Genomic DNA, 12,680 nt, shown 5'->3' on the forward strand with positions numbered 1-12,680 from the left:
CTCTTAAAAAGTTTTTTGATTTAGAATATTTGCTCACAATATTTTGTGCATTGCATCTGTGCATATTTGGAAGAATTTTTACTGATTACAGAAATTGAAAGTTGCTTATAATTTGAGAAGAAAACATGGATTGCATTTTTTTTTATCATGGCCTACTTTCTGTGATGATCATCACTCAACACCATCTTTCGGCTGACAAGCAATGATGTATTTCAACTTTGTCTGAGAATGTAGCTATGATAATGGAATGGAAAAGTCAAAGAAGCCTCTTTTGAGTTGCAGAGAGAATAGAATAAGTATTCTATTTTTGCAATCACTCAGGAAATTTTGTACAAAGAATGAATGCCTTGTTGCCTTGTTAGTACACTTAACAATTACAATATGATTCATTGTATGTTCCTTTTATTGTTGTTGGAAGTATTGTCATTTAACATTTATCCCATCTTTTATGAACTTTGAATATTATTCAGAGGAAGCAGAAAAGATGGAAATAATAGACCAAACAGAAACTAATTTGGTGGCGCTACGTCGGACCATTTACCTAACCATACAGTCAAGTCTGGACTTTGAAGAATGTGCCCACAAAATGCTGAAAATGGAATTTAAACCAGGACAAGAGGTAGGATGATAAAAAGTTTGATATTTTACTCCAGGTGGAGAGGGAATTATGAAATGTGATTAGTGTGCACCATGGCCTACTTTCTATGAGGAAGAATATTCAACACCATCTTTCGGCTGAGTAGAACTATGATGGTATTTTAACTTATCTGAGAATGTAGGCCTGATGATGTACTCGTATATTCCAAGTGTAAGAAGTAAGATACATCTTTTCTACATTCTTAAAAAAAGTTAATATGTATCTATGATTTGTAGATCTATACATTCATTATTGCACTATGCCTCTATAAAAGCAACATCAGTTAATTTCACAAAGTTATATATTTAAAAGTTAAATATTTTTTGTTTTAGGTACAGAACGTATAGGCAGATGTTTACCAAGTAAATAGAACGCGCATACACATAGGTTATCAATCCGTTAATTTTGAAATGCCCTATAAGTGGATTTTGGTGCATTGAACTTATTTTTATTGGAGAGTTTAATCATGTACTGTGACATGCTTTACATTGCATTGTCATGTGCTCTTTTTGGTGGTATAGGTACAGTGGAATGATATACAAATATTTCAAAACTGGCTTCAGGAACTAACAGGATTAATTTTTATGATATTATTTTTTATTACAGCGGGAAGTGTGTATGATGATCCTAGATTGCTGTGCTCAGCAAAGGACGTACGAGAAGTTCTTTGGTCTTTTAGCTCAGGTACGTATATTCAATTTTCATGTTACAACTTTGTACCATGGCCTACATTCTGTGAGGAAGGAGACTCAACACCATCTTTCGGCTGAATAAAACTATGATGGTATTTCAACTTTGTCTGAGAATGTAGGCCTGGTGATGTACTTTTGTTCAGAGTTATTGTGTTATCTTTTTCACATTCTTAAGTCATCTTTTGAAGGAAAAAATCCTGAATGTATAATAACATATCTATAATATCAGTTAATGTGCTGAACTTGTTGCATGAATGCCTGTCATAACTGCTTGTTCAGTAATTCAATGTTATTACATCAATTTTGCCATCTAAAGAAAGGAGCAGCATGACATCTTGCCAGTGCAGTATTTCATTTGCCATAAATTGTATTGACTTCATGCAGTTTTACTCTTTTACAGCAATTTTCGTTCTTCAGAATTTGACAATTACAATGTTGTAAGCTTTGGTCACAAAAGGGTGAGGGTTCAATTCCTGATAAAAGGGGAAAATCAAAAAAGGGTGGGGGTTTGACCACAAACAGTGCATTATATTGGCAATGGCCACTTCTTTTCACCTACATGCATGTCTGTTGTCCTGAAGATAGAGATAATAAAAATATAATAGATGTTGGCATGTTTATAACCTTTCCAACTTGTTGAAGGCGCTTACTTCACAACAATTTATTCAGTTGCCATCGAGATACATCATTATCATTTCACTTCTACAAGGGCGCATCTGTAGTGCAGCTCCTCTCAACCCATTACATCTGGGTGGTGTGAGACAAATGAGGTAAAGCACCTTGGACAAATGCACCACACAATGGCACTGCCTGGGTTCGAACCCGCAATTCTCTAATTGCAAGTTGTGCAATAGTGACCTACTTAATTTTTTATGATTATGATTACTTACAAACCGTGTAATGTTATTTGCTTACAGTGATTTTGTCAGTTGAAGAGTAACTATGTGGCACACTAACGAGGCTCTCTTCCCAGAGCAGTATTTCACCTGCTGTAGATTTACCATGGTTACCTAATTATACAATTTTGCTTATTTACAGCGATTCTGTCAGCTGAAGAGGGAATATGTAGCAGTGTTTGAGTCCATTTTCCCAGAGCAGTATTCCACCTGTCACAGGCTAGATACCAATAAACTCAGGAATGTAGCCAAGATGTTTGCCCATCTACTCTTCACAGATGCCATCTCATGGACAGTGAGTATTGAACATGTTCATCCATGTTTATTTTATTCTAACATTTGCTGAGCAAGACACCTGTAATTTTTTTCAAAATTCAAATTGTTACACTATTGTAATGTAAATGGACTGTAAAGTATTAGTCAAACATATACGATATGTTCATAACTCACAATGTTCATTACGTACATGGGGGATATGGAATGGTTATCACACATTAAATCGACTGACCTTGGTCATGAATGTTATAATATTGCTTTAAATCTCATCAAGCTGACCGCTACCTTCAGTTTTCATTTACAGTTGGATTATTTGCATATCCTATGAGGAAGAACATAACACACCATCTTTCGGCTGATATAAAACCTTGATGCATTTCAAATTTGTCTGAGGATATGTAGGAAATCTGTTTTGACCACTTTTGACCATGAAAAGTGTGTTTCCAGGAGTTAGAAAATGTGATTTTACTGCTTGCTTTGCTTTGTCCTTGAAAAGGAATTGTTTCCTTCATAATTGTGTCTGTCCACCATGAACGGGATGTTATCATAAGCAGAGCTTGTTTTGCGATATATATGGTCCGTTAGACTTCTCAAAACACAATAGAGAACAAAGGATTTCTCAACTCTCTTTTTACTGATATGCTACTACCTTGCATACAATCAACAAGGGCATGTAATAAATATTGTAAAGCTTATTTTGAGGAGAATTCCCATTTCCCATGTCCAATATCTCAAAAAGAGAAAACGTTGACATTACAGCTCCATTTGTGGTGGACAGTCACACTTATCCAGTATTCTAAAAACAAAAACATTGTCATTGTTACAAAACTGAAGCAAACTATCAATAGAACATCAAGGTAGGTATGTTTTTTGCAGAATTAACAACAGATATTTTGACATTGCCTTACTTCTAGGTGATAGCGTCCATTCGTATGAATGAGGAAGACACTACCTCATCTAGCCGTATTTTTGTGAAGATTCTTTTCCTGGAGCTGTCAGAATTTATGGGCTTGCCAAAACTGAATGACAGGCTTAAGGACAAGTAAGTGTGTGCATTCCTATGAACAATACAATTGTGTCAATTAAAGTTGTTTTTATGAAAAGAAATTTACATGCGAATGCTATCAAGCATAATTAATGACTCAGGATATCTGCTCTCAAATGAGCCATAGATCGTCATTTCTGTAGTTGATATAGTGGTTGTCCTTTGTGAGATTGGTAAAAAACTGGAATATGGAATTGATCGACCTTGGCAGGTATGTAAGTTTAGTTTAACAGAACCAAGATTTGCATATTAATTTATTACTTGCTTTCCTGCATGTGTATGTCAGGTGCTCACAGCTGAATACATTGGAAGCTGCCCCCTTTGCCACACATTTGTTGTCAGGAATCCAATTTATAACCGTCTAAGTCATGTAGACTACCATAAAAATATTAAGAACCATATTCATACTATATTGTTAATTATACTTTGTAAAACACAACCGATGTGTCCGATTGTTTTCAAGTTTAAGAAACATGTTGATTGTTATTTGATTCAGGACATTAATGCCATATTTTGAAGGCCTTCTACCAAGAGATAACCCAGCTAACACAAGATTTGCCATCAATTTCTTCACCACCATTGGTCTCGGAGGACTTACGTAAGTAGCAAATGAATTGTGATTTACATTCCAAAGAATTTTGTTTTAAGATAAGCGATCTTACTGAAATTCCCAATCCCATTATCAGGAATGCACAGTGGAGCATATGTCAAAAGAAATGGCAGTTCTAAAATGCTGATGTATATAATAATCTGATATAGGCCCTATGTTTTGAAATACAGTTGATGCTTTCATTTGCTGCATCATAACACAAGCATTAGAAAATGTTTTTTTGGTTTTTTTGGGGTTTTTTTTGGTGGTTTGTTTTAGCAATTCATTATACTATTTATTTCTATAAAACATCACCACGAAGTAGTGGCTCAGTGATTCGCCCATGGCAAAATTGGTAACGTCACCCTTTGTAGTCTGCTATTAGTCTGAATACCAGGATATTGATGATATGAAGGCTAAGAGTCATTTTATATTCTATGAGGAAGAACATGCAACACCATCTTTCGGCTGATTTGAAACCGTGATGCATTTCAACTGTCTGAGAATATGAAGTGAATAGCCAACTAGGTAGTGATTGGCATACTCATGCATGAACATTTTCAGCGTTTTTGCTGATTTTAGCGTTTTTTTGTTATTGTTTTCAGTGTTTTTCAGCCTATTTCTGAATCAAATTCACAGAAAATGGTAAAAAAAACCATGGTTTTCAGTGTTGTTTTTTTCTAGGCCAGTTTTCATGCCTGCAGACTGGTCTCTCTATATATAATAAGTCCATTCCTATGATTGGTACATTCCTGCCATTGATGGGGTGAACAGTGATATCAACATAACGAAAGTGAGGACAAGAAAGATATCACATGATTATAAATAAACAAAATGAGGTCAAGAAAGGGTTGGTATCAATGGTCACCCCATCAATGTCAGGAAAGTGTCAATTATAGGAAGGATCTATATAAGCTAGTGGTAACTTGATAGTAATGGAATTACATGGAGAGATGATATTTGCAGCATAAGATCATTTATAATATTATAATGTGTTCTATAACAGGGATGACCTGCGTGACCATCTTAAGAATGTCCAGCGACAGATCATGCAACAGAGGCAGCCAGTATTACCTAGTGATTCAAGCAGTGAGTCTAGCAGTGAATCCGAGTCTGAATCATCATCTTCATCTTCAAGCAGCAGTGAGAGTTCGTCTGACAGCAGCTCAGGTATGAAAAGTATGAAAGTACAAGAAAAACCCCAAATAGAATTGTTATATGCCAACAAATACCCATATGCTGTGTATTTATCGTCGGTTATATCTCATACTGTTTTATACGAAAATGGACAAAAGTGTTGCACATACAGAGCTATACAATAACTGGTTTTAGATTTAGTCTCAAACTTAATGCTAAATTAATTTTCCTCAAAGGGTATTTTTATAAAGAAGACACTTGAAAGTTTTAATTTTGGTGAATTCTACATGCTAATCTTTCGAGTAACATGGTATTAAAGTCATAGCTCTGTATGTGAAACGATTTTTTTAAAAACCTGTATTTAACTTGTGATGTGACCTTCGTATGTGTGTGGATAAGATAATGTGGTAGTGATCCGTGTAGTTTATGTGATGCTTCATCCCGTTATTGCAAATGTTAGGTGGTCAGTTTGAGTTTTGTGTGGTGGTTTAAGATGATCACTTGATGGCCTTTTATGATGGGGACACCGTTGCACAAGTATAAAACTGTCACTGAAATTTTGGTCAGGATAGGCTGTGAGTTCTGCATGTAGACTGCCCCTTGCCTACAAAGTATCATTGTGGATGACCTTTGCCCAATGATAGAGTAGATAACCCCTTATCTACTAAAGAGGTGGTGGCTCTGAAAAGAGCTGTTATAGTAGGTGCCACTTTCCAAGTGAACAGGACCTTGTCCACTGAATTGTTGGTACATGTAGCTCTGAGCAGAGTTGAGATAGATTAAGATAACCTAGGCTTTCAGTTTGTTCAATTGTAGTCTCTTCCCTGGCCCTTTATTTACTACAATATTGTGAAAAGTAAATGATGATGGTGTGATAAAACAGATTGAATTGAATGCATTTTCACTCTGTAGGCTCTCATTCTCTTTTATGTCATACATTTTAGAATATACTAATTATGTTTACATCTATTTCAGGTTCGTCATCTGACAGTGACAGAGACAAGTCTAAGAAGAAGAAGAAGAAAAAGAAGGGCAAGGAGGTGAAGGGGAAACCTGGAAAAGAAAACAACAGAGGGAAAAAGGCAGAGAGGACAAGAGATGAAGAAAAGCCCAAGAGAAGAGACAAGTCTGTAGCCGTACAGAGTTCAAACGGAAAAGATAGGAGGGAACGTGTAAGGGAATTAGAGGATAATCGGACAAGACGTAATGAACACGCTAGGGAATCAGAGGAAAATAGGACAAGACGTAATGAGCATGCAAGGGATTTTGAGGAAAATAGGACAAGACGTAATGAGCATCCAAGGGAATTCGAGGAAAATAGGACAAGACGTAATGAGCATGCAAGGGAATTTGAGGAAAATAGGACAAGACGTAATGAGCATACAAGGGAATTTGAGGAAAATAGAACAAGACGTAATGAGCATGCAAGGGATTTTGAGGAAAATAGGACAAGACGTAATGAGCATGTAAGGGATTTTGAGGAAAATAGAACAAGACGTAATGAACATGCAAGGGAATTAGAGGAACATGGGACAAAACGTAATGAAAGGGTGGGAGATAGGCCGGATGGAAGGGGCAAGCAAAATGACTCACGGGCTAATCGTACTACAAACAATGAAAGAGACCAGAGGGTAACTAGAAAGGATGATGGGAACAGATCTAAAATTAGGGCTAGCGATGATCACTCAGAAGAGAGAGCAACAAGAAGGAAAGAGCAACAAGCAACCAATTCAAAGTGTCAACAACTTGAAGAAGAGAGCGAGTCTTCTGAGAGTGGCTCGTCAAGTAGCGAGGAATCGTCGTCGTCATCTTCTGAAAGCGAAAGTTCAATTGATGCTTCTCCGCAGCAAGATAAACAAGGTAGACTCAATGAATCCAGGGAAATGGGTAGGGGTCGCGATGATCGTGACATGTATGTACGTGAAACTTTTTCTGATAAAGAAAATCAGCGGGGTAATAGACAGAGAACTCGGACTAACTCTGAAGGTTATCAGAGCTATAACGATTCTGGCAGGGACTACGTAAGGCACAATGATAAGCCAAATAATGAGTATGTTGATCACAGGCAGGGACGGGGCGATGGATGGGACCCGAGACGAAAAAGAGACGATCAGTATGAGCGAGGGAATGTAAGAAATCCAAGAACCAGGTATAATAGCAGAGGGGAAGATGATTTTGTTCACAATGCAAGAAATAAAGATTACAATAGACAGAGAATGGAAGTTGATGGGTATGATCGAAGAAATGATAGAGGGAGAGGAGGAGGGAGAGGAAGGTACAATGACCGTGGTGGTAGATATGATGGTGACAAAGGATCTAGATACAATAGATATTAGCATAAGAATATAGGGTTATACTTGGAAATTTTACATGATGATGAGAATCAGAGAATCAGTTCTAGCAACGATACTCCTTAACTTCTAATTCTTCTAAAATCATGACCATTCCACACACAGTAAATTAACTTGATTCTTGCAAGATGAGTTTGTAAGAATCAATTTTGATTCATACAAAGTGACGAAATTACACCCCTGTATAGTCTGTCTCGTCTCAACTGAAGAATAATGGCATGTTGAATTTCGCAGTGGCAGATTTGAATGGCGCGGTAACCACTTAAAAAGGGCAATTTGTCCGTACGTGGGCATTGCAAGCACGTAAACACAGATTCAAATCTGCAACTGCAAAATCCAACATGGCATTACTCTTGACTTGAGTGACTTGTGTGATTACAACAGTGTGGGCATCATAGGCTAGTTGCATCATGTCATGAAATACTGGATAAGTGGTCATTTTTGCAAGTTTATTTTAACAAATTTATCATCACACAATGAATTTGTTCATTATAATAACAATGTTATGGCATGAATTTTACGAAAATCCCAACATATACAAAGGTTGCATTTCTAAAAAAATTTATGTGTGCGGAAATAACCACTTATACAGTATTAGCACCTCATTCCCACTGATCAAGTTAAGGTGGATAGTGCAACCCTGGCATGACCCAGTTTGTGATAAACTGGGCTCAGTATGTGTGAAAGGACCCTACAATTCAAATGCAGTTTGTATTATATCAGATGTAGGTCTACAGGTGGTTCTTTTCTCCACTTTGAAGTAGCGATTTCTACTTTTAATTGAAGACAAATTGGGGAGTTTAATGTTGTAGATTGTCACACAGAGACACCCACCTTGTAGCTTGTTAAAATCAGTTGAGAAATATTTACTTAATCAGCAATGCAAATCGTAGAAGAGTCATTGACTAGTCCATTCATCTGCTTTAAAGGGGCATTTTGTGACATAATTTTTCAGTAGATATCCATGAAAAAACTTATTCTAAAAATGTCAGTTGATTCTGATTTTGCATTAGCAAGTTATGCATATTGCACTGCTCCATAGATGTGTTGTTATTTGTTTGGTGCACCAGAACGTAATTCAAAATTCATGATGTCTTTGCTAAAAGAATTAATCAGCAAGAAATTTTTTGTAAATAAACTGTAGCTCGAGGTTTCAAGAGGTATAAAAATCTCAACTTTTTTTGAGAAAAGTGGTGGGGGGGGGGGTGATGATGCTGTGGATCACAAAATGCCCTTTTAAATTTCAATAACTACTGAAAACAAAGATATTGATGGATTATTTGCATTCGAATTACGACTTTTGCCTTGTGTTATACTGTCTTATTAAGAATATTCTTAGTACTGATATTCAAATTTTGGAAGACTCTTGTTTTATACAAACCATGTATATTTCACTGCTAAAGGTGTTCCACTGAGGTGCAAAGTGTACAAGAAGCTTATGCTTTATATATAATGATTTGATAAAGAAGCTTCATATCCAAGTAACATGCAAAACATCTGTTGGAGATCTACCTGAAAATCTATGACAATTTTCAATATGTCTGTATTTGCCTAACACTGGTTATTTGTTCAGTTAATATTGGTTGTGCTGTAGTTTTTTGCATTGTAAGTCTACAGTTTTTGAGTTTTCAAGTTAAAAGAGGATTCTTGCATGCATGATGTGGATAATCATGATAGTGGAACAGATTGAGTAAATACCATTGAGAATTAAACAGTGAACATTGTGTTTATTATTATAGCACAACATATAAGCAGATTTTTCCAATTATAAAAACTTGTGTGGTAAAACCTTGTGTATAATGCTATGTGAAATTGTGAATGATTTTGTTCAGTATGAACAGACTGTCTGAAGGATGCAAAGTGCATACTTACTCATTGGTATCTTACATGGCTGTTCATTGGAAATTGACTGGAAATGGCTAGGCTGTACAATCAGGGGCTCTTTTCACAAAGAGTAACGATTGATCTTACGATTAATTTAATAGTTGCTTATGTGTAGTAAATCAATCGTAAGATTGATCGTAACGCTTTCTGAAGCGAGGCCCAGGTATGTCGCCTGCAAGGTGTGAATGTATTAGGTACCAACCATTCTCTACTGAATCCAAGAGTGTCAGAGAGGAGTGTGGGTACCATTACTACCATATTATACAAGTGCTCCCTGCAAACATGTTCAACACAGTTGAGTAGTAATCATTCATGATTGGATTTGACACATTGCTGTAATAAGTAAGGATTCTGGCATATAGTCACAACTTCAATGTGTTTGCCATGGCATGTGCAATATACTTTGAAGCATTTTAGGAAATTTATAATTTGCATCCCTATGACCAAGTCCGTGGTCAATGATAACTATTTTACTGTAACATACCGTAAAGATTTGCCTAATGGCACAGTTGGGCTCCTTTTGCCTTAGGTAAAAGTTCATGTGCAAATAGAGAGCTCCCGCCTCTAAAATCCCAAGAATAACTGAGATTCTGTACACTTAATTGCTGGTGGTAATTTTACAGGAGAGCACTTTTAGGTTGTGCCTGAAATTCCACTTATGTCAAGGGAACCATAGCAACATTAGGCAAATCTTTACGGTATAGGATCTGTGACATGAGGCACCTATTGGGTTTCCTTGTTAAGGGATGACTGCACCCTGGCAGATCCAGTGTTTTACCATGTTCTGGGGCTGGATTTTATTGTTGGGAACAATAGAACATGGTTTACTGCCAGTGGTCAACCAGCAGTTTGGTTGAAAGCCATCTATAAGCTTCATTTTTTTTAAATGGGATTTCATGAGTTGTAAAACTTCACAAATGGGGTTGCTTTCTGTATATGATTTGCAAGTCTCATGTAAGACAAAGAGTTTTGGCTGTTCAAGGTTTATCAAGATACATACGTGTAGGAAAAATGGTCAATATTGATCAAATAATGGAGATAATTGTCCATCTGTTAAAATGTCAATTGTCAAGTATTTACTGAAATAAGTAAATTAATTTGTATCTGGATTAGCATTCAAGATATGGTTCAAAGGATTCTTGCAAAGAATACAAAAATAACGGGTGACGCAGTTCTAGTATCCAAAATAGCGCAAGTCATACTCAGAGTGTAAAATGCCACATTTTTGAGCACAGATTTGAAGTTGGTTTCCTGATATCTTAGCAGTAGAATGTATCACTGAAAGTTATCCTTTATTGTGTAATTGGTGAAACTGATGAGTACATACCAATAATAGATCAATCAAACAATGTTCATGTGAATAATGTACCATCATGGTAACAGAATACATAATATTGATGTTACACAGCTTCACCATCACCTCAATTTTAAAACAAATATGAAAGTAATGTTATTAATTCATGCATATCAGAAATGTATCAGCATTGTGTTTTGCTTGCAAGAATGCTTTGAACTGTAATTATTCAGATGAGCGTACACTTTGTTGCTATCATATCACTGAAAGTGGTATATTTTTAATATTGTTTATTGGAATTGATTTTAATGTTATTAAAAGTAAATTAGGAGAAATGGTTGAAAAGTTTTGTTTTTATTCAAGTTGGTTTTTGACATCAAATTACTAGTATCTGTTCCAGCTTTGATGACACCTCTGCTACTTTTGGAGAGGTATTAGAGTGGTTTGATGAGACAGGTTCTCTGCAGCAAATCAAGGCTGTATTGATTGCAGTCTTTTGCAGATCTATTTGCTCCATGATTGCATTCATGCATGTGAACATTTACATTTCCAGCTGGAACGTATAATAAAATGATTTTGATATGGTATTGTTCCCCATTTAAATTAAATTTGTTATTCCCTTAGATTTTGTTTTTATTGAAAATTACTGATGCATTTATAAACACTACAATGATAAAATATTCAGTATTAATTGCTTTCATAAACATCTGTGCAGAGCTTATTTTAGAAATAAGCTGTTCAGTTTACAAAGACTTGTGAATAGCATATCCATAAATACTATAATGTATGTTTTGGACATGATTGACTATTCTGCCTCCTGTTCACAAAAGACACTAAAATATTCCTGACACTTTGATGAAGACAACCCTTTTGAATGGATTCCTTTTCAGAAGTTTCAGGTATGGATCCTTTAATATTCTTTTGCTTTATTTATGCACACAATGTTTACCCATTTGAGACCACAAGCATGGGACCAGTAATTGTAATTACTATTGAGAGGCAAGTGTTATCTGTTAAGTGGCTCTGCTATCAGATATATTCATAGCCTAATAGAGCAGCCAATAGAAGGGCACTGATTAGACCTCGCACAAATCCCAAAATATCCCCCAAAAAGCTAAATATGCAACGATATTCAAATTGAGCCTCTAAATAATGTGTCATCTAAATCCCCCCAAAATAAGCTGGGTGATGTTTAATTCTTTTCTGATGTTGATTCATATATAAAATGAAGAAGTTATGTCCTGATGGACATGTTTGAATTATCTGGATTTCATTAGTTCTTTAAGGGCACAGATAGCAACGTTTGCACAGTATTTTTGTGGGACATGAGATGAGAGCACATCAGACATCAAATTACATTTTGAATACGAAGAATGTCCTTCTGATATCAAATCATTTGTCATGAAATGTGTTTTATATCGCCAATTAAACAAAAAAATCAAAATTACTTGATATCAGAAGGACATTCCAAGTATTCAAAATGTAATTCGATATGTCTGATGTGCTCTCATGTCCCACAAAAAATACTGTGCAAACGTTGCTATCCTAGCCCTTAACCAAAACAACTTTTACAATGCAGGTCTTACTTTTTACTCCAAAAAAAATGATTTGCCTTTTTGAAAAATGTTTTTGTAGTTTCCGAAGTTTATGAAGTTTTTCCCGCACTTTGAGAATTATACATAAAACAGTGTATGTTTGGCCTTTCTAGAAATCTAGAAAGGATGGTTTTGTTATGTTCTTGTGTCCATTCCTTTCCTGACCATGGTTAAATGCATTTACGGGAACCATGTGGTGTTGTTTTTTTACATCAATTTTGTCAAGGTTACATTTTTTATAACATTATTTGGAAAAGCACTTTTACAGATAGACTTTGAGATAC

At 35.8% G+C, this 12,680-nt stretch overlaps 1 protein-coding gene across 2 annotated transcripts in view; it reads left to right on the forward strand.

Annotated features, from left to right (window-relative positions):
- The window catches only part of LOC140152835 (uncharacterized), a 31,844-nt gene extending 21,457 nt beyond the window's left edge, over positions 1 to 10,387 (forward strand). For both annotated transcript variants that reach the window (XM_072175351.1, XM_072175352.1), the window contains 7 exons: positions 471 to 619; positions 1,244 to 1,321; positions 2,368 to 2,520; positions 3,416 to 3,543; positions 4,043 to 4,144; positions 5,142 to 5,305; positions 6,248 to 10,387. In XM_072175351.1, coding sequence (XP_072031452.1) covers positions 471 to 619; positions 1,244 to 1,321; positions 2,368 to 2,520; positions 3,416 to 3,543; positions 4,043 to 4,144; positions 5,142 to 5,305; positions 6,248 to 7,608 — 2,135 coding nt within the window. In that variant the 3' untranslated portion in view covers positions 7,609 to 10,387. The remainder of the gene's footprint in view (positions 1 to 470; positions 620 to 1,243; positions 1,322 to 2,367; positions 2,521 to 3,415; positions 3,544 to 4,042; positions 4,145 to 5,141; positions 5,306 to 6,247) is intronic.
- The last annotated feature ends 2,293 nt before the right edge of the window (positions 10,388 to 12,680 follow it).

Source organism: Amphiura filiformis, chromosome 5, assembly GCF_039555335.1.
Source record: "Amphiura filiformis chromosome 5, Afil_fr2py, whole genome shotgun sequence".
NCBI classification, from domain to species: Eukaryota; Metazoa; Echinodermata; class Ophiuroidea; order Amphilepidida; family Amphiuridae; genus Amphiura; species Amphiura filiformis.